This window comes from Corella eumyota, chromosome 7 (assembly GCF_963082875.1).
Source record: "Corella eumyota chromosome 7, kaCorEumy4.1, whole genome shotgun sequence".
NCBI classification, from domain to species: Eukaryota; Metazoa; Chordata; class Ascidiacea; order Phlebobranchia; family Corellidae; genus Corella; species Corella eumyota.
Window position 1 is genome coordinate 4,456,441 of NC_137496.1, and position 21,739 is coordinate 4,478,179.

The 21,739-nt window shown below is 31.9% G+C and overlaps 4 protein-coding genes across 4 annotated transcripts; 1 reads left to right on the forward strand and 3 right to left on the reverse strand.

The window, feature by feature from the left end:
* Window positions 1-1,218: 1,218 nt before the first annotated feature.
* On the reverse strand, window positions 1,219-8,886 carry LOC145759746 (uncharacterized). Its single transcript, XM_082573589.1, has 11 exons — window positions 8,596-8,886; window positions 5,310-5,387; window positions 4,795-4,848; window positions 4,515-4,577; window positions 4,030-4,162; window positions 3,409-3,457; window positions 3,083-3,143; window positions 2,515-2,596; window positions 2,004-2,118; window positions 1,796-1,865; window positions 1,219-1,332 (listed from the first exon to the last, which is right to left on the reverse strand). Exons 1-11 carry the CDS (start codon window positions 8,809-8,811, stop codon window positions 1,219-1,221), a joined length of 1,035 nt encoding a protein of 344 aa, XP_082429715.1. The 5' UTR covers window positions 8,812-8,886.
* Window positions 8,887-10,149: 1,263 nt separating this feature from the next.
* Window positions 10,150-12,190, reverse strand: LOC145759864 (uncharacterized). Its single transcript, XM_082573720.1, has 3 exons — window positions 12,056-12,190; window positions 11,729-11,932; window positions 10,150-10,937 (listed from the first exon to the last, which is right to left on the reverse strand). Exons 1-3 carry the CDS (start codon window positions 12,079-12,081, stop codon window positions 10,403-10,405), a joined length of 765 nt encoding a protein of 254 aa, XP_082429846.1. The 5' UTR covers window positions 12,082-12,190; the 3' UTR covers window positions 10,150-10,402.
* Window positions 12,191-13,179: 989 nt separating this feature from the next.
* Window positions 13,180-14,172, reverse strand: LOC145759739 (17-beta-hydroxysteroid dehydrogenase type 6-like). The gene has a single exon (XM_082573587.1). The coding sequence runs from the start codon at window positions 14,170-14,172 to the stop codon at window positions 13,180-13,182; it is 993 nt and encodes a 330-aa protein (XP_082429713.1).
* Window positions 14,173-15,283: 1,111 nt separating this feature from the next.
* LOC145760068 (high affinity cationic amino acid transporter 1-like) lies at window positions 15,284-21,119 on the forward strand. Its single transcript, XM_082573932.1, has 13 exons — window positions 15,284-15,430; window positions 16,082-16,201; window positions 16,661-16,789; window positions 17,268-17,423; window positions 17,711-17,815; window positions 17,974-18,120; window positions 18,481-18,703; window positions 18,772-18,911; window positions 19,386-19,514; window positions 19,585-19,704; window positions 19,846-20,006; window positions 20,078-20,186; window positions 20,591-21,119. The coding sequence occupies exons 1-13, from the start codon at window positions 15,322-15,324 to the stop codon at window positions 20,686-20,688; spliced, it is 1,746 nt and encodes a 581-aa protein (XP_082430058.1). The 5' UTR covers window positions 15,284-15,321; the 3' UTR covers window positions 20,689-21,119.
* Window positions 21,120-21,739: the final 620 nt, after the last annotated feature.

Genomic DNA, 21,739 nt, shown 5'->3' on the forward strand with positions numbered 1-21,739 from the left:
CGAGATCTATTTAAAAAAACTGGTGACAAAAGCTTTACGTTTTGTACCCAGTAAACATACCAGAAACCCTCTTTCTAAAACCACACCTTAAACATCTTTCGAAAAACCTTACCCAAAACCTCCTTTAAAAAACACACCCGAAACTCCCCTTCCAAAACTTCTTAACTCTAATGTGGACTGAGAGAAGGTATTTAAGGAAGGGTGATATCATATACCCAAAACCCGTAACACCCTAAGCCTTTTACCCATTTCCCTACCCCAACGACCTCGCACCTACTTCCTAAATCCTTCAATTCTGAAGTAAAAAGAGCCATCCAACTAGGGAAGGACCTCTTTTCACTTATCTAGCATCTCTAAAAACAAAGAAAAAATTGTTTAAAATTGTGATCAGTATCGATTATAATGAAAAGTAAACATCAGTTTTATGATTCTTTTAAGTAAAGACAGTTATTGGTCATCATAATTTATGCTTGTCGCGTTTTGAATGCTAAACTAGACAAGTTTATGATTTTAACCAATGCAATATTAATACCAAAGTCTCCTTACTAATTCAACAAATTCAGCTTAACAAAAACGACAGACGCCAAATGCTATTTAGTTTTATGTATTTTCGTAGAACTTTAATCATACAAACTCCCTCTTTCCAGCAGTAACAAAAAGAAAACTTTTAAAAAAGTCAAAACAAAAAAGTCTATGAACGAAAATACCGCGAGATCGTATATACGAAAAAAAATCTTTACAGTACAGTGTTGGCCAAAAAAAACTAAATACAATGATTTTATAAACTAAATTACAAAATGTGTTGCAGTAATTCTAACGTAAAGTAAATATAAACAATTAAACGAAAACTGCAAACAAAAAATCTACGTATTTCAATAGAATACGTTTCTAACTAAAAAAGAATACATATTTATATATATATAATAAGTTACCTTTTTTCAATTATTTTAATAAAGAATTCGCAAAAAATAACGATCTATAATAAACAAGGCGAAAACAAACTGTGTAATAGAAATAATAAGAATAGTAACAAGTAGAAAAGTACGTCACACAATTTCAGAAAACAAAAAAAAAACGCCCGGCAAAAGCAAGAACAAAAATTTGAAACTAATCAATTCTCGAAAAGAAACTAAATATTTTCTCATGTAGAAATAAAGGAGTATCGTATATATGCCTGATAATAAAACCAAATAAGTTGAATTTCTTATCTGGTTGTTCCTAGTAGCTTGCTATCTCGGGCAGAGTACGAGCATATTCGATTCTCATTGTGGAGCGGTCGTTTAATCTAGTTCCTTGAAGGCTGCTGAGCGCAAACGTTGAAGTAGCAGCATCCTAAAATAAAACCAAAAAAATATTATAAACATGCAAACGATTTTGATAACAAAACATTTTCAAATATTTCTTATACAAATTGCTAACCAAACCATTAGTTATGTCATAAAAATAATAATTTCCCATATATTTCATAGGACAAAAGAAATAAAGAGATAACTGCGGATAAATCGAATTCCGTTCGCTAATAAAACGCAAATAAGAATCGCTTTTACCAAAATTAAAGTCAATATTTAGCCAGCAGTTTCTTGGCTTCTGGTTAGTTCCTATCGCGGGCCCTTTTACGGTGAAAAGATAAAAGCCCATATGTAAGCAAAATTGACGGATTTATAACACCGATGGATCAATATTTAAAGTCTTCTTTTTACGATTAATTTTATAGCTATAGGCGCTGACATACTACCTTAATGCGGTGGGCATTGAAATTTATAAAACTAAATTGAGTTAAAAGAAGTACACCTACCGTGAATTCAACAACCGAATACATAAGTCCACTTCTGTTGACCACCTTTACTCGGACAAAACCATGGAACCTGTAAACAATAACATACTACATTTTAAACTCAGAACAAAATAGTAAAAAGTGGTTTTTATGATTGAAAAACTTAAAAAGAAATTTCAACTTGAAATTTTTGTAATCTTGAAATTTTGAAAAGCTTGAAACAACTTGCCTTGAAAAGATATCTTTCATTTCCTTTTCAGTTGTACTTGGCCCAAAATTCGAGATGAGAAGACAAGATGTAGCAGCCGCGTTAAGAGGTGTGGCAACATTCATAATTTGAGGGGCTATGAAATATTATAAACTTATTATAATAACTGTATCCAATTATTTCACGTGTCAAAGTTTTGTATTGTCTGTATTTCAAGACTTCGTTTTGTTTAGCTAAGTTTAATAAATTTGTACTACACATTTTTAAATGCAATTCTGGCAAAAATTGCTAAAACACTTGTGTGTATTCAAATTACAACATAGAACAATGATTTACAGTGCATAGAAATCGAAATCATTTTCGTCCGACTGACTTTTTTGCAAAAAAAGTCCCTGAAATATCATTTTAAACTTTTTAACCCAAAAATTTGCGAAATGAGGAAGTGTGATTGTCGCACCTCCACGTCACGCTAAATTATTTTGGGGGGTACTAGGGGATTATAATTGGGGTCAGGGGCCCGATGGATAAATACCTGTCGAAAAAGGTGCCAAAATATGACCGTGATGGGGTGGAGCGTGGTGTACTGGAGCTAGATGGTGCAGAGTGGGAGTAACCTACACAAAAATCACCATTGAAAAAACACCAGTGTGCATGGTTTAAATTGGTTGTTGGTGTGTGAAAGTTTGTGTGCAGAAATCGTGGAAAATACGGTTACTGGAATATGTTATTTTTTAAAAAAGTTAATTTTGGAATTGTCAAGTTCAAAATCACATGACGTATAAATTAAGAATGGAAATCCGAAACCAGTTTTTATAGATTTCAAAAATATTTGCAACCGTATTTTCCCGACTTGTGCAGTTTTTTGATTCTGATTTGAGTTACACAACAATTAGTGATTAATAAAGAAGATTGTAAATTATCTTTTTTACAACAGAAAATTGTATAGGAAGACTGTGCTTTGGAATATTTACAGAAAAAAAACACGAATTAGAGATATTAAGGAAAGACTACAACACTGCTTTTTATTGATATAACACCGTGGATTTTATTGTGATTTTTTTTAGTGAATTAAAATATTTAGTGCCCTGTCTTATATTCACCTGCATTGGCGCGGTCATGTGACCTGGATGCGCTTGAATAAGCTCCGGGAAAGCTGCAATTCTACTGGCAAAACAATTGCAAAGTATTAGCAAATATTTTTTTTAAAGTTAAGTTGTAATAGGCTTAGCTAAACAGTACTTTTAAAAATTTATATATGGAGGTTTGATCTTGATATCAAACCTCCTAAAAATGTTGTCAGAACCATTTAACGCACATTTGAATCAAAGAATTCAGGCGACTTTGAAAATAAAAGTATATATCAATCGAAAATAAAGTATATGTCAATCGTCAAAGAAGTAAAAACAAAAAATAACCAACAACTTACGGTTGCGCTGCCCAGACATCGTTTGGGAGTAAGTTTCCCGCGTTTAGTTCTGTAAAAAACAAAAGTATTTAAAATATTATCTTTTATCTATATGATAAACTGGAAAGTTTACAAAAATTATTTAAAAGTCTTGTGGCATTTGTTGTTTTATGGATACAAGGGCAATAGAAATTGAAAATTCAGTTTTATAGAACAAGAACTTTGCAATAAACTTTGTTAGTTAAGTGAATCCATATTTTTTTTAAATTTGTTTTGCTATTGTTGGTTTGCGATATTATTACAGCCTAAAGTTTGGTTTACATATTTTAACTCCTTTCGGTCCTCATTAAACATAAATAAACTTTTGTTGCCATAACAACGCTCCAAATTGGTTAAATATTTTTGTTTCTTGAAAAACAGTCATCGGTAATTAATAAAACAATTCCTAATTTCACAGAGAAAAATTGAAATACAGCAATTTTAAATAAGGTAATTTAAACAACACATTACAATACTTAGAAAACAATTCAACGCAATTTGTGAACCTATGATCAGTGGTTCGATTCCCATTACCGGTAAAATATGCCTCGATCTTGCAAATTTCATATTTTTGTCTGTCTATAATATTTTTTAAATACTTACGTGATGGTAGATATCCGATAATATGATTGGCGAACTCTTGGTGAGGTGAAGTCGGTCGCAGTTTAACTTTGGTATTGGCTTTTGCAAACTCAAGTCTTAACGTGTGGGGTAACTCGGGGTCAAATTTTATGCCCTGAAAAAATCACGTGATCAATTTTTAAAAAGGTTTCAAAATATTTTTTTTAAGTTGACTTAATATAAAAAAGGCTTATCCATATTTGAAAATCAAAACTACGTCATCAGTATTAAAACAAGCAAATTTAAATCGCGAAATTCCAACCCCATGACGTAAGCAAACAACATTTGTTATTATTAAAGCTGTCACACTGTGGAATTTTCTGTTATTTTTTAATATCTAAACTGATAAAAATCGAATTAATAATTCACGGGGTATTATTCGAAAAGCTTGTATACAGTTTCGAACGCTGACCGAAATTTAAATAAATTTTAAGCATTTAATTCGAAAAATAAAATAATTTTTTTACCTGTAATGCATTTTTGGCCTCGTCTGCTTCGTTACGTGAGTCGAAAGTTACAAAACCGACTGGCTAAAATTTAAAATATTAAAATTTAAAATTGGTTTATTAAAAATTTGAAAAAGTCTTACTTAAATTTAATATGAAATTTATTGAATAAAATACAATATTAAGTGCGAAATTTGGTTAAAAAATTTTTAAAAAGTCTTATTATTTTAATATGGAATTTAATAAATAAAATATTTTAGTGCGATTTTTTTGAGTTAATATAAAATTTAATTATCCTCACCACGGGTGCTTTTCCGGGTTTTGCCGTTGTACGGATAATGCTTCCCTCATAGCCCTTCAAAAAAATTTAAAAATAAGTTTAAACGAAAAAAATCATAAAATATATTTAAAAAAAAAATTCATAACATAACCTATTTGAAAATTTAGTATCTTTAGAAATGTGTTTTTGCTTTAAATTTTGTAGTGTTAATTTATGTTTATTGTTAATATCGATTTTTTTTAAATGCGTCGTAAAGCAGGTGAATGGGATCAATAAAACACCTGCCCCTTGCTGTTAAATAAGGTCACATCAGTTAGTGTGTTTGAGAATCAAGCAAAATAAACAGATTATTTTTCTATTATGTTAGGAAAATAATTGATTTTTCAATATATTGTTTAACTGATAATTACCTCATATTAGGATTTGTCACAAGATTTACTTAAATTTTATTGCAAAATTTAAAAACACATTTACCGATTACATAAATATATCTTGTATCTATAGTTAACAAATGGTATAAAGTGTCGATGACGTACCTGGTAGCCTCGGAACAGCAGATACAGTTCTCGTTTTTTGGCGTCCGCTGGAAGTCCACTAACAAACAGAGTTCTAACCTGAAAAAGTAAATAAAAAAAAGAGTTTTTTTCTATACCAAAATTAAAATATGCCAGGAAAATGTACGTGGCATATTCATCACTAAAAATTCAACCTCATAGAAAAGGAGTAATTTAATAAACAACAATACCTATACCAAGGACTATACTTTAAATGTCATCACACCTGCAAGGTTATTATATCGAGCTATACGAAAACAAAAGACAAGACCAATGATTATGGAATATTCACGAAATTAGGGCGACTCCTATAGCTAATATTCGTCGAAGCATAACACAATAATCACCACATTATAAACACGCACAATGAACCTATAAGATTATAATAGTAGCTTCCTCGCGGAACACAGCGTGAATTCGTGGTCGTCAGTTTTTAGAGTTCTAATAACCGATTGTGTTGTATTCTATATATACGTTGGGCCGTTGGGAGTTGAAAAAATTAAATGTATGGCGATATAACTTGGTTTGGGAAATATTTTCTTTGAAACCTTTTGAAAAACATTTTTTTTGACGTCAGCAGTTTTAACTGGTGACCATGCCATAATGTACTATAAAATCTTTGTATAAACATTATTACTTTTGGCATGTTTTAAATCATTAAATTGATTTTGTCATTTTTTCCCGTCGCATTGTTGTAATCTTAATTGTATTTCGTATTCATTATTTACTTTTATCAATGCGCGAAAAACAAAAACAAAAAAAAAAGTGTATTGGGTGAACTTTTATTCGGGCAGTTTGCCATTGAAAAATTGATCAAAAATTTTAAAGAACAACATTCATATTGGTATTTTTCTTAAACAAAAAAAATTTTAAGACTTTTTGGACAACTTTGATCAATGTTTATCTTATCAATACCTACATAGCAACCATTAACAACAGACTTGAGATTTCGTTTGATCTTACATCGCAAAAATTGACGAAAATACATAACCTGATTGTACGCAAATAAATCGACGCTGTTTGTTATGAGCCAACAGTATGTCTCATAGGTACGCAAAGATATGAAATAACGTTTTTTATCATCAGAAGAAAACCTGTTTCTCCTCGGTTTGTTTAACTATAGAGCGAAGAAAATTTGTGCCTAAATGGCATTCAAAATTGACGTCATTACGATGGGTTAACATTTTGATTCATCCAGGTTACCCTTTTTGTTTTTAAAGTAAACCCAACTTTTACAACGAAAAATCTAATTTTGACTTTGTTGTTTGGGAAAATGCAAAATATGCCATGTCATTAACCATATTTTTAAAGCTTGCTATCTGATAAATGCGGTACACATATATGTTCATATCATATATTATCTCGAAGTGTATGCATTTTATTAGGATCCAGATAACTGTTAAATGACTGAAGCTTTTTAGCTCAGATAGGGTGCATATTGGTCCGATAAAAAGCTAAACAATCGCCCAATATAGCTAATTGTATAAGTGTTTCAATGCATTAGGCCCGGATAAGAATTGCGTACGTTTGACATGTTTACTTTTGAAAAGAAACAGACTTTCAAGTTATGTTAAGTAAAAAGATTACTAACTACATCATGTAACAAAAAAAAACAATTTTAAAAATTGTAATAAATTGAAAAGGGGGTTTTACGTTAAAAACCGAACCTAATTGGAATCTATTTCTTTTTGAAAAATGTCGAACAGTTAAAGTTAACATGCTTTTTAGTGAAAAAAAATATTTAAAAAATTCTAAATGTTGACTTGAAAAATTGAGGGCGCTGATCAAACAAGGATACCCAGCATAACTTGTAGGTAAACACTAACCCACTATGGCCTAATTTTTTTTTATTAGCCTCGCCAGGCAAACAAAACTAGCCCTATAAAATATCTTCCGAACACTGGACTGTATGATTTCGGTTTGCTTCAAGACAATATGCGTTACGTTTTTTAAATACGACAACGTAATTAAAGCGTCATAAGAAAAACCAAAGCAAAATAGATAATGAAGCGACGGTAGTATCCGCCTTTGGTAAACACAGGCCCGTATTGGCCAAAAGATGGAAGTACCGTAGAAATGGACGATGCAATAAACGGGAACGAAACTTCATAAAAATACCTTTTTGTCGAAATCAATCGATATTCGTCCTTTATTAAATGCCCGAATTAAACGCTAACGCTTTGTGCTGTGATCAAAATTAAAAATTATAAAAAAATTTTCAAACAAAATCCTGCTGGTAGTATTTGGATGCCAATAGTTTATAAATTATTCACAAAAATGATATATATTTTACTTTATTACGCCAGAGAGCAGTAATGGGTGTTGATATTCGATAGCTATGACGTCATTTATTAGGCAAACGCTATCTACACGGAGATGTGAAAAAAACAGAAATCCGTCGGTTTAATAACAAAAAAAAAATCAATTTTGCGAATCCTACATCAAATAAAGGGTTTTGTATTCTTCATTGTATTCTAATATGCGGTAAAACTGACTATTTAGCGTTCTTTTCAAATCGTGTTTTTAAGCAAACGCCATATGTCAAATTTTAATAGCGACGAATAATTGCATTTTAATTGACAGAGCAGTTTCGTTCAATTTGCATCGATTTTTCGGGCAAAACGGTTGCTTTAAATACTTAATGAGGTAACGAGAGGCGGTTCCGCAAGGAATTGAACTTTATGAAATTTCGATGCCCGAAATTGACTTTGTTTTTATTAGGCATTTCCTTACAACCGCATGAGAACGAAAATAAACACCCAGCATCATTTGAAGGCATAGTATCACCTTAGGTAAATAGTATTCTATAAATAAACACGAATTTTTAAGAGTAACAATAAACAAATTGGTTTATCTATCTAAAATGAGTGTTTTAAACATAATCGTATGATAACATGGCTTAAACTGTTATCAATGTCCTATACAATGTTAACTGCCACATTTAAATACAAATTAAGTCACTAACAGAGTTTAATTCTAGAAACAAATAAATTTTATCGAAAATTGCCCGAAGTAAAAAACAGAATTTGGCAAGTTTTCTCTAAAAAATTCCCTTGGGCCTACCGTTTAAACTAGAACCCGTTTTTTTCTTAAGCATCCAAGCTAGAGTTAGCCACAAAACTTGCTCTTTTTATTAAAGTTTATAAAATAAAAGCGAGCTAATTGTGTATATTTACCTTATAATAAAACTCCATAACATTTTAACCAACGCAGTTTATCTAGATACACCCTTTATTTTAACAAATAACAAAAAAAAGTTTAAACATACCTCTTCCTCTTTGAGATTGTTGTTCGGGTCGGGGTTCATCGTCGTTTTCGCGATTGATTCGGCCGGAATTGGAAGCTTGAAAGCCGGCGGTAACAGGTGCGGATGCTTCGGTGTGTATTGCCGGGTCTGATCTTCCAGGTTCTGCACTTCGAGCTGCGCCAAACGCTTTCGTGTGTTGATGTTGTCGACCGCTTTCTCGCAGATCTCAGTCTTCATATAATGTGCGTGGAAGTCTGATCAGAAAAAAATGTCGTTCCTAAAAACTCTGCGAACTGAAAACCGCTGCGTCGTTTTAAATGGTCGCTTTCTCTCTCTCTCTTAGTGCGTTCTCGGACTCCCTTTAAATTTTGTGTTTGCCTATCTAGACTCTGGTGCGCAATTTCGAAATGACCGCATTTTTTTCGACGTCATTCACTACGCCGTCACGCGCCAGTGACCGCAATTTTTTTGATGTAGTTAATTTTATTTAATACCAATTTTCCGATCAATAAAAAAGTCTTCTAAAAATGAAGCACCGTATCAGATAATTTAGTAAAAATATTATTTCTGCGTTTAATGTTTTAGTTAAGTTCAGGACATGCCATACTATTAGTAAAGTATAGAAACCGTGGCTGAAAAGTCACTGATGCAAAATAAATGGTCGTTTTTTGATACTAATATTGAAGACTAAAGGGCGTTTGATGTTAATAAACGGTGGTTATTTACACTAAGTTCATGCTTGGCAAGGTCGAAAGTAATGTCAAGCGCTGTAAGCTGCGAAATATAAATACGGGGTAAAAGGTGGGCTGTAATTTTGCATCTAAAAATTCTCGTACATATTTTTGCTTAATATAAAGTTTGACCTACATTTTTTATGAAGTTTGCCTATAATTTATTTTGACCACGTGATAATTAAAAAATTTTTTAGCGGTTGATATATTTTAAATATTCGTGTCATTTTTTACATTGCACCAATATAAAAATATATATATATATATTTTTTTTCGCACATTGATAAAAGTAAATAATAAATACGATATACAATTAATATTACAACAATGCGACGGGAAAAAAATGACAAAATCAATTTAATGATTTAAAACATGCCAAAAGTATTAATGTTTACATAAAGATTTTAAGTATGTTATGGCATGGACACCATTGTTTTATTTTATTAACTTCGATGGTAATTTAAAACATAAAAATAAAAAGAATATTATTATATCCAAAAACGATTTTTTTTATATTTGCGTGACAGTTTTTTTTTCAATTTTTATTTTTTTCAGTTTTTATTTTTTTCAATTTTTACCCCCTTTTATAAACTATACAACAAAAATCGCTGGTTTCTACACAAAAAGACCTCTCTAATTGGTGTTTTTTACCGAAATAATTGTCCCCTATTGTTTATTGTTTTAATAACGCGTAACAACATAGTTATGTAATGAAATACGTACATCGAGGATGAAGCTGGCTTAGGTAAATAGCCCGATGTTGATTTAATGTGATTTAAGACCTTGGCATAAAGTCAAATGGTTTAATTATGGCGGTTTTGGGTTCAGAAAAAGGTTTTGAACGAAACTTTTATCCTCACATATTTAGGTACAATAATTTTTAATACAAAAAAGAACAAAAAATGAATTACAGTGGGTTGTTTACAATAATACAACAACATTTTAAAAACAATAATAAAATTGTGTGTGTACATAAGATTGCAAAAATGTGAATTTTTTACTTTTGATTGCAACAGTTTTTTTAATAATGTTTAAATTAATACGTTTTTTATTAATCTTTTGATGGTGTTTATATTGCTGTTTGGAATCTAATTTATTTAACAGCAAAAGAGTTTCTGACAGCTTTGTTTCGCCCCGTCAGAGCACTTTGTTGCCACCTTGCGAGCGTACGAAACCCCAGTCGGTTGTTTTTGCGTAACCTCTCTGGACGTAGACACCTTCGTTCGACCTGTATCGCACATTTCAAGACCACGTGACCCGACTTGCAGCCCCGCCCCCTTTCTTACGTCATCACGCAGCCTCGTCTCCTCCGTCTTGTCGTAGATGTGCTCCACCAAGCGGTGGAATGCCTTGCTTATATTGGTACCATCAACTGCAGAAGTTTCAATAAAAAACTGGCTTTTTTCTCTAGCGTAGCTTTGCGCTTCTTTACTGCATATACTTCTTTGTCCTCTCTGGTCTAGTTTGTTTCCGACTAGCATCGACACTGGCCTGTTCCTACAGCCTATACCTTGCAAGGTAGTTTCAAGGTGCTTTACCCAACTTGAAATGTTCTCGAAAGACCGAATTTTAGTAATATCGTATACGAACAGCACTCCCACTGCGTCTTTATAGTACATGCTTGCTATTGTCCTGTAATGCAAAGATCATGTATTTTTATTTAAATATTTACAAAATCCCCAGGTTTACAGAAAGCGTTGTGTAGTAGTTGGAACATTTCAATACATTACACGAGGCCTTGGGTTCGATTCCATTTCGTAGGTCAATAGCATAACACGGCAGATGTCACGTAACTTGAGTTCAAAAAAAAATACACAAGACATTAATGGCGTAATGTCATTAAGTCAATAATAACAAGAGTTACGAAGTCGAAGCTAGAGACTTGGTCGGAGTAATAACTGTTATATTTTTGGCTTGTGGTCGACCTACGCACATCGAGACTAAAAATGATAACAAAATACTTTTTACGAAATATCGATTCGAAACTGTTTAAAGTATTTTAACTATATGTGTAGTAGTTTGCACTTTTAATTGAGGGGTAGTGTCTTCGGTAATGAGATTCGTAAATATTGCATCGATATCTACTGGAAATCAATACTTGTGTCTTTTGGGAAAAGTATTCTTATTAAGGCTGTACAGATACAAATATCTTATAGTGAGGCAAATGTAAGGCCTATAAAGATAACGCATGTTTTACACGAAATATCAATTCTGGATTTTTAAAAAATTAAAATGATATAGTAATGGGGCGCCTTAATCAAGTTTTCTACAACGTGGAGGCCATTGGAATCGAACCCCAGATCTTGTGTAGTAACGTCCAAGGCCTTTAACTACAGCACCAAGTTGTTTATTTTAGTGTGTTTAATGTTTAAGAATGTCAAAATTTTGTTATACCAAAAGTTTCTACATTTTAATATACTTACTTAAACATATCTCTGCCCGAAAGGTCCCAAATATTCAAACAAATTAATTTGTTTTTTACTTTGACGATTTTTGTTACATAGTCAACGCCTACAGTCGGCCTGGCTGGTTCTTGTAGATGATTTGTTGTAAATTTCGATAAAATCTGTGACTTTCCTACCCCAGAATCGCCGATTAAAACAATTTTAAAAACGTGATCGAATTCTCTGAAAATTTTCACAATATTAGTTATAAAAAATAAATTAAAATATAGAAGTAAAAGAATACTAAATATTTAAATACTATTATAATAAATTCACAATATACATGTACTTATAAAGTGTTTTTACCCATTATTTAATGAAGATTCCATCATTTTGTATCACAAAATTATTTCAAAAGCATAATTCCAAAATCAGCCAAGCAAATGTAGTTAGCGCCTAACAGTTTTTCTATACAATAATATACACCGCCTTTGATTTAGGCTATCTATTGCCCGTCTGTTACTATTTTAGACTTTTAACTCTATAGTATGCAATCCTAAACAAAATACAATCCTTTTATATACATACACTATTTCAGATAAAATGTAATTTTTGTATATATCAAAACTGCTAATAATGTATACAATTCATTAGCATATGGTTTTTCAAACTTTCGTTCGAGTTATAGCCTATAGTAGATAACACTGTGCCTAAATTCGCTGTGTGTATTTCCTCGTACCACTGCAAAGGCAGATAGAAACTGTTTTTCTGGTTAAAAACAGATCGATTCGAATCGAATTGAATTAATTCCCAATAGAATTTCTTGACAAAAAACGGGCAGTCGGGTTGCAAAGGGAATATTGTTAATAGAAAATATGACATTTGAACGTTTGCCTTATATAGTTTTATAGGGTATATTGATTAATAGTCGCTTATCAAATGTAATGTTATAAACGATGTGACAAAAAATATCTGTGGCATATTATACTTTGTGTGCTATATATATATATATATATACATATATATATATATAAAAAACGATAGCTATACTAAGTCGCTGCAAATATCTACTTTTATTTTCTTGCAAAGAAGTAAAATAACTTTTAAATTGTTTTCTATAAACTGTAGCTATACTGTTTTTTAGCAAGTATACCGGTTATTCTTTTCTATGCATCTATTTAAACTATTTTTAAAATTTTGCAACAAATTAAATGATTCTTCTAACTTTTTTTGTAAAGCTGCTAACAATGAACAAACAAATTTAACAATCTGTTTTTATTTGATGAAGCAAAATTGGTGGTACTTTTAACAATTGTTTAACGCGTTTGGCCTAATTAGACGCCGCTGTGTTAAAGACATACACAGGAAAGTTACAATCTCACACCTTTTGTTTTGACTTTTAAAGTCGAAATAACACAACAGATTATATACAATTAAATTCATTGTGACACGTCAATAGTAAAAAACTATATGTTTAAAAAGATGCCACACTATTTTACAGAAGCTGGTAGAGGTGGCTCTAATCCACCTAACTTTTGTACAAGTGGCATAATTGTGAACTGCCAAGAGAATGGAAGCAACGATATTGGATAAAGAATAAACTTGCCTTCCCATCCTAGTAAATATCGATTTCTGGGTTTTGTGGACAATATCGCATCTTCAAATGCGTTTACAACTGGGTCTAGGTTCGTGTTAGCGTTATTTTCTTGCATGTTGGTGAAATTAAAGATCTGTTTATGGAGAAATTCTACGCCGTACTCCTTTTGAGTGGCGCTGTCGAGGCGTTCCCACGCTTGTGTGATTTGCCAAGTCTGCAGATTCAGATCTGCCATTTTAGTTTTAAACATGCTAGGCTGCAGTGTATGAACTGAAATATTAAAAGGTTTCAGCTCATAACTTAACCCATCGCTTAAGGCTTCCAAAGCGAATTTCGACAAACCATAAGGCGTAGACCAGACGTTTATTATTCCATTAACACTAGATGTGTTAACAACCCGACCTTCACCTCCCCGTTTTAGCAAGGGTAAAAACTTTAAAGTCACTTGAATATGACCGAACAAGTTAACATCGAACACTTTCTTGTAGTCCTCTTCTTTTAACCAATCAAACGGAACAACTGCTGATCCTACTCCAGCATTGTTTACCAGAGCCCATAAAGGCTTTGAACCAAGATCGTTCGACACGAAGTCAAATGCTTTCTTTACACTTTCGTTTTTCGTGATGTCGATTGTAAATGCCTTTAGTCTTGATCCAGTTTCTTGGTTCAGTTTTTCTGTTGAGTTATTCGAATGACATCCAGCATATACATTCATGCCAAGTTTTTCTAAACGTTTGGCCAGTTTGTTACCGAATCCTGACCCGCATCCAGTTATAAGTACATGTCTCTCGTGAATGTTTGAAATTCTTGGAGCAGTAAAACAGTATTCCTTTAGGAATTGTATCAAGATCACAACAACAACAAAGGTAACGATTTCAAAAATCATTTTAAACTGAAATATAAAAGTAACAATCTTCAAATATTAATACAGCACGAAAAAGAAATTACATTTCTACCCTATGCTAAAATTTTTGTTTTATAAGAAACCGGTATTGCGTTTTAGCTTTTCTACGTATTCCTAAGTTTGGAAACATTTAAAAGCAATAGCCCTACTAGTAAAAACCGTTTTTTTTTAAATAGTATCAGTTTGTACAACTATAAATTTCAGTTCTATATATTTCTGGTGCGTTTATTTAAACTGCACTAACATAAACTTCCCCTATAATACGTTAATTTGTCAACTTAATAAATTGATATTTAAATACTAATGAAAAACGCAATGGCATTGAACAACAATTTAAAATTGCACGATTGGGCTCTTGTTCATGTGTTAGGAGAGAAATATGCAAACATGGGAACTTTTTTGTTAGAAAGTCCATACACATTTTAAACAAGTAAATTTGGTTTTTTTCAACCAGTTAAAGTTACAGTGAGTTTTTAGTATTATTTACTTGACATTTTTTTTAGCTTGTCAAGTAAGTTTTGTTGAAAGTATTTCACTTAGGGACCCTATAAGGTGAACGCTGTGGAAATCGAACCCGTAATCTAAAGGGAAAAGTGTCAAAATTGTTAAGAATTCCACATATACATGATGAAAAGTTTAATTACAACAATAACATTAGTTAAAAATTTTAATATTTTGCGCTTTTTTATAGAAATACGTTTTTTTTTTTAATAGTAAGTTGAAAAAAACATTTTATTGACAATAATTTGTTGGAAACTCTTAGCATGTGACCAGTTTGTTTACCTTTTACTTTGTTTGAAAGACTCGTAAAGCTGTGGCTAATTCCCGTTCTTTCACATTTTAGCACGATAGATTACGCAAGAAAACCTGCCACAAATGACTAAATAAAGCTCCTTTTAAAATGTCAAATTGCACTTATTCACTATTGTCTTATAACTGACTAATCGCAAATTTTTTTTAAATTTTTTTTTTTGCGGAACATAAAACTTTGGTGCAGTGCAGTTGAACTTACAGTTTTTTTGCCAAAGGTTTTTATTTAAAATTGTTATACTTGAAAAAAATAATTTCTGTTGTTATATGTTTAGGTATCATTTGTTAAGGACAGAAGGATTGGATTATATAAATGTTGTGATGTGTTCTAGTTTTACTGAGAAATTATTTCGGAAAAAAGTTTTGGAACAAAATGACGAATCCACTGACTTAACAAGATGCCTATCAACCTTTAACCTAGTATCTGTGGGTACGTAATACTTATTATCGATTATTATTTTATTTATTATATATAAAAATAAACACTTGAAGTTATATATGAGTGTTTACATTTCGTTTTCATTTGTTTAATTATCCTTAATGTAAAAAGGCCTATCTTATCATAAAAACAGGGTGTAAACTTTGTTAAGTTGACTTTGGCAGTTGGCGAATTGATGATCACAATTGGTTAATAACTTTTTTTTGTATATATTTTAAGTAACAACAGTTAAAGTAATAACAGTTACTCGGACCCAGTCTCTAATTGCTTTTAGCAGTTTGGGATAATATATAGAATATATTTGCCCGATAATTATGCTGCTGATAAAATGCTGGCTCAGCAGGAGTTTATAACGCTTCAGCGCCTAACTCAAGGGTGCTACAGCATGAGAGCAGGGGAAATTGAACCCATGATCTCATGGTGGTGTAGCTAGTGTTCTTACCATTACACCATGCTGCCAGTATAAACTTAACTTCTGGTTTTTGGCTCTGCAGAAGTTAGGAATGTATAATTCATTTGCCTAATTTAATTGAGCTACACCATGGAAGCAGTGGGCATTGAACCAAGGACCTCATGTTGTAAAGCCAAGTGTTCTAACTACCATGCTATTTTATCAGTAATTGTTAACTTGACTTTAATTAGGAATCGGAAGCACTTTAGGGGCTGGAGTTTATGTTTTAGCTGGCTCGGTCTCGAGAGAAGATGCTGGACCTTCAATTATTCTCTCATTTACCATGGCTGCATTTGCTTCAGTACTTGCTGGTTTGTGTTTTGTTTAGTTTTAAATACTTTGTTTGTAATATTAATTATATTCAACTTTAATTAAAACAATTTAAAAATTTGTATTTGTAAAACTACAGTTTAAAGTCTTGGCCTTATTTTTTAAAGTGATCTAATTTCATTATGTATATTTATATATATTTGTATAGCCTATATAAGTTATTCTTTAGTTTTTGGGCATTTATAATATAGTATTTCACATTTTTTATAGTATATCAGCAAAACTTATTGCATGCTTTTCTATATTTTTACTGTGTTATGTCTATGAGTAAACTAATATTTAATACCAACGCATTTAAGTTAATAGTCATCTATTGTTATAAGTTAAACTATTTGCCTACGCCAGTAGATAGTCATACAAAAGCCTTATTTAATAAATAAAATGTAAAATTTACCTTTTACATTGGTGGTAAATAAAAGTTATAAAATATCATTTTTTAGGTTTGTGTTATGCTGAATTTGGGGCCAGGGTTCCAAAAGCTGGGTCTGCTTATATCTACAGTTACGTGACAGTGGGTGAATTTTGGGGCTTTGTAATTGGCTGGAACCTTATTCTAGAATACATAATTGGCAAGTAGAACTGTTAAATTCTATTTTAATTTAAATTACTTATATTATGAATGACTTGACTGGCTAACGCAGCTTAAGAATTGACTGAATTACAAAAAGTCTTTAGGATAAATACCTTAAAAATTTATTGATATTCATTGCATTAATTTTAACTGGCAGCATGGTGTGGGGTCAAAACACTTGGGTTCACTATATAAAGATCTGGGTTTGATCTCCACTGTTCTCATGGTGTAGCACTCTTGAGTAAGACGCTATAAACGGTTTGAACTCATACTAAGCCAACACTTGATCAGCAGCTTAGTTATGGGCAATTATAATTTATACCATTTCAAACTGCAAAAGGCAAATTAAAACTGGGTTGAGATAATGGATGTTAGTCTATGGTTATAAATTCGACCTTTCGAAAGGTCATAAATTCGACCTTCCCAAATCGATAATAAATGTTATAATAATAAAAACAAATTTTAAACATGTATAGGAACTTCAAGTGTAGCCAGAGCATGGAGTGCTAATTTAGATTCTTTAACTGGAGGTCGCATTGCAAACGGTTCTCGTGCTGCTATGCCTATGAACATTAATGGTTTTGCCAGTTATCCTGATTTTCTCGCTGTTGGACTTATTCTTCTCGTTACTTGTAGGTTTTTTGTGATTGTTTTAGGCACTGTGTCACATAATAGCTTTAAAGTTTTTATGGGTCTTAATAATTATCACACAGGACTTCCACACGTGACTACCACACAGAAGGGCCACACAGAATGTGTTGACTGTTTATTTGTCATTTTTTTTTTTTTTTTTTGTCATGTGTTTTCTGTCTGATCTTGTGTAGTTCTGTGTGGTCCTGTTTGGTCATTAGTAGCGAAGTTTTTTAAGCATTAGTCAAAATTCACAGTAATTTATTTTGCAGACTTATGTTTTTTACAGTAATGCTTTCTATCGGTATGAAAATTTCAAGTTTGTTGATGACGGTACTTACTGCTGTAAACATCGCTGTGCTTATATTTTGTAGCGTTGCAGGATTTACTAAAGGTGGGCACTAATCTAGTGTAGATGTACTCTAAAGTTTAAGATTGTTTTTGTGGTATACTGATGCGCGTGCGGGCACTTTTTGGTATTTTTTTTGACATAGCTCTATGATAAGATATATTGCATAGCTTGAACAAATATTTTGTATTTTCGAATTTAAGCCGATCCACACAACTGGAATTTGACCCCTGTTGAAGTAAAAGGTCATGGAAATGGAGGCTTCATGCCTTACGGTTTTTCTAAAATGATGGAGGGGGCTGCTACATGTTTTTTCGCATTTGTAGGTTTTGACACAATAGCATGTGTAGGTAAGAAAAATAAAACAAAATTAAAATTTTAACTTATCTTTAAATATTTGGCAGCGTGGTGTAGTGGTAAGAACACTTGCTACACCACAATAAGGTTGTAGGTTCAATCCTCACTACTTTCATGCTGTAGCGCCCTTCGGTAAGGTGCTATAAAAGGTATGAGCTCCTGCTGATCCAGCACTTAATCAGCAGCATAATTACAGGGCAATTATAATCTCTATAATATCCCAAACTACTAAAACGTAACCCGAGACTGGGTCGGAGTAACTGATTTTGCGTATTCAACCTTCCCACATTGAGGATAAAGATATATACAAAAAATATATACATATAAATTAAAAAAAATTACCTTTATTTCAGGTGAAGAAGCAAAGAATCCTTCCAAATCAATCCCACGGTCTATAATCTTAACTCTTATTATTTGTCTCTTTGCCTATGTAACTGTATCCGCAGCATTGACTCTAATGCAGCCTTACTACTTGCTTGATGAAAATGCCCCTTTGCCAAATGCTTTTCGCTATGTTGGTCTGGGTTGGGCCTCTATTACAATAGCTGTAGGTTCTATGTGTGCTTTAATTGCCAGGCAAGTTGTATGACTAATTTATTTATTTTATTTTTATTGCCTTATATTTACACTTATATTTTGTGTAGTGTCTTGGGGGCTGCTGTTGGAATGCCACGTATTGTATTTTCTATGGCAAGAGACGGTCTTATTTTTAAATTTCTTGCAAAAGTATCGGATAAATCGAAAACGCCAGTGCCTGCAACTATACTTTCCGGTGTCTTTTCAAGTAAGAATTATTACTGGTGATATTGCTCAATTATTTATCTGCAAAATTGTTTATGAAGTAAACTAGAGTACCAAGCCCAAAGTGCTTTTTATGATGACTAGCGGCGTGGTGTAGTGGTCAGAACACTTTCTACACTACATGAGGTCCTAGGTTTGATCCCCAGTGATCTCATGCTGTAATGCCCTTGAGTAAGGTACAATATGCAATATAAGCTGGGCCAGCACCTAATCAGCAGCTTAATTACCGTACAATTATACTCTTTAATATCCCAAACTGCCACAGGCAACTTTAGACTGGGTCGGGGAACTGTTGTTACTCAATGTTCAGGTCGTGCATTTAACCTCTCCACATCGAGGATAAAGATATATACAAATAAAAAAAATAGTGCCATACCTACTTCACAGTTCTTACTGCTGAATACTTTATTATTACGTTGTAAATTTTTATGCTGAATTTTTTAGTTTTTGTGTTTAGGTATCATGGCATTGTTGTTTGATCTTAATGACCTGGTCAACATGATGTCTATTGGAACCCTAATGGCTTATACCATGGTTGCCTTCTCTGTCTTACTTCTAAGATTTCAGCCAGATGAATATTTCAAAGGTTTAAAATATTTAATTTATTGAGATTCAAAAATTTTTGTGAATTTACAATTTGAGATTTTTTGTTTCAGATGAAGGAAATAAACTTGTTGGCAAGGAGAAATGGTATGTGAAAAATATGGTGAAACCAAACAATAAATTACCCACAGAACACTCTGGAAATGTTGTTTTATTTGCATCAGTACTATCAGGTAAAATAAACAGTTTATATTTTTTAAATATTTAAATAACTTTTATTACTTCAGTCTGGTCTGAAGTTACCTCGTTCAGTTTTAAACATTTTTTCACTATTAAATGGTTTTTCTTATTTAAATGGTGGGATTAAATTGTAGCCATAGTTATGGTCTTGCTTGGTGTTTTGCTGGTTTGGGGCAACGATAACCTGGAGACCTGGTATGGTATATTATTACTGATTATCATGGTTGGTCTTCTCGTTGCCATCGCTGCAGTGATTGGGCTTCAAGCCAAAAATCCAAAGGAACTAACATTTAAGGTTAGTAAATATAAAAAAAGTTGTTACACACTATTTTTTTATTTTTTTTAATGTAATTTTGCCTTTTCTAGACTCCTATTGTGCCTGTAATTCCGTTGTTCAGCATGTTTTTTAACATTTATTTGATGTTAAAATTACCAACAATGACCTGGGTTAGATTTGGGGTTTGGATGGTAGTAGGTAAAAACATTGGTTTGTATTTTATTTTTTGATAACCGGCAGCGTGGTGTAGTGGTTAAAAACACTTGCTACACCACATAAAGGTCGTGGGTTCAATCCTCACTGCTCTAATGCTGTAGCACCCTTGAGTAAAGCTATATAAACGGTATAAACTTTTTCTGAGCTAGCACTTAATCAGCAGAATAATTATCTGGCAATTAGAATCTATATAATATCCTAAACTGCCACAGGCAACTTAAAACTGGGTCGGGGTAACAGTTGTTACGCTATGTTTAGGTCACACATTCGACCTTTCCTCATTGAGGATAAAGATATATACAAAAAAAATAATAATTGATTTTATTGGCAAACTTGAGATATCACTTGTTCGGAGTTTTTTTTACATAATTGTTATTTAATTCAAGGTTTCGTTATGTATTTTGGGTATGGGATACGTAATAGCACTCAGAGCAAAGATAGGATTCCTTTATTATCGGATTCATCATCATCTTCTGTGCAATAAGTATCCACACAAATATTATCATGTCATTTTCACATTTATTCTTTGTACAATTATCTATAGCAGTTCCAGTACTATAATTTTAACTGTTTTTATTTTATTTTAAACTGTTTCGTTAGTAGTTTAGCAAAACCGTAATAATCTGTGCAATAATTTTTAATACTAAGCAATATGTTAGTTACTCTTTTATCATATAAGTAGGTATTCCTTTCTTACATTGGTATTTTAGCTTTTTACACTGTTCTAAGAGATTTTTGTTTCTTTGCAATTTTTAGCCAATATCTGTGAAATAACTTTTAAGACATAGCAATAGAGTAGTTATTTACTTGTTTTTATCATATAGTGTTACTGTTTTTTAATTAGTATTATGATTTTTAACATTAATTTAGAAAGTTTTTGTGTTTAATTGCCATTTTAAAAGTTCCATTTTATTTGTAGCAAGTCTTTGATATGTGCAATATCTTTTACTTTTTAAACTGTACGAAATCAAGTTTTGCAATAAAATTATAAACGTTACTCTATAGATATTCATAAAAAATTCTATATTAATACATTTGAATCACAACATGTCATACTTATATTACACACATTCTAATACAGAAGCAATGGCTAAGGTTAAACGTCATGTACAATGTTTGCTAGATTCGTGAACAAGAAATAATATTTTTATCATAAACTTATAAAATTTGCATGTTGGAGGTTGTAAAAGATGCAAGTACATGCGTGTATGCTTGTTATGATACGTTGACATCAAAATTTTGCAGATTTTTTCCCGCAATAGATTAAAAATAAATTGCTTAAAACATTTCCATATCATTTCTAACATATTGCAATGATAATTTTTTTTTTTAATTTCTAAAATTTTTTGTTTTTTTTTCTTTTACAATGTGAATTTAAAATAAGTTTTTAATATTATTTAAAAAAAAAATGTTGGTATAAACAGGAAGTTATTTTACAATTTGAGCGGATCTGTCCAGCATGTTGTTCATCAATCAGTTGTCTAGATTTTTTTTCTTAGAATTTCAAAGTTGTGCAACTAAAGTATAGAATTATA

What these genes read in the sequence shown, in the direction of transcription:
- LOC145759746 (XM_082573589.1), bottom strand. Translation starts at nt 8,811, where the DNA reads ATGAAGACTGAGATCTGCGAGAAAGCGGTCGACAACATCAACACACGA. An exon ending in ACATGACCGCGCCAATGCAG is followed by an intron (nt 2,597 to 3,082) that starts GTGAATATAAGA and finishes ATTTTTGTGTAG; the next exon opens with GTTACTCCCACTCTGCACCA. An exon ending in TTTGGCACCTTTTTCGACAG is followed by an intron (nt 2,119 to 2,514) that starts GTATTTATCCAT and finishes AATATTTCATAG; the next exon opens with CCCCTCAAATTATGAATGTT.
- LOC145759864 (XM_082573720.1), bottom strand. Translation starts at nt 12,081, where the DNA reads ATGATGGAATCTTCATTAAATAATGG. An exon ending in GAATCTTCATTAAATAATGG is followed by an intron (nt 11,933 to 12,055) that starts GTAAAAACACTT and finishes GAAAATTTTCAG; the next exon opens with AGAATTCGATCACGTTTTTA. An exon ending in TCGGGCAGAGATATGTTTAA is followed by an intron (nt 10,938 to 11,728) that starts GTAAGTATATTA and finishes TTTGCATTACAG; the next exon opens with GACAATAGCAAGCATGTACT.
- LOC145759739 (XM_082573587.1), bottom strand. Translation starts at nt 14,172, where the DNA reads ATGATTTTTGAAATCGTTACCTTTGTTGTTGTTGTGATCTTGATACAA.
- LOC145760068 (XM_082573932.1), top strand. Translation starts at nt 15,322, where the DNA reads ATGTGTTCTAGTTTTACTGAGAAATTATTTCGGAAAAAAGTTTTGGAA. An exon ending in TATTCTAGAATACATAATTG is followed by an intron (nt 16,790 to 17,267) that starts GCAAGTAGAACT and finishes AAACATGTATAG; the next exon opens with GAACTTCAAGTGTAGCCAGA. An exon ending in ACTTTCCGGTGTCTTTTCAA is followed by an intron (nt 18,912 to 19,385) that starts GTAAGAATTATT and finishes TTTTGTGTTTAG; the next exon opens with GTATCATGGCATTGTTGTTT.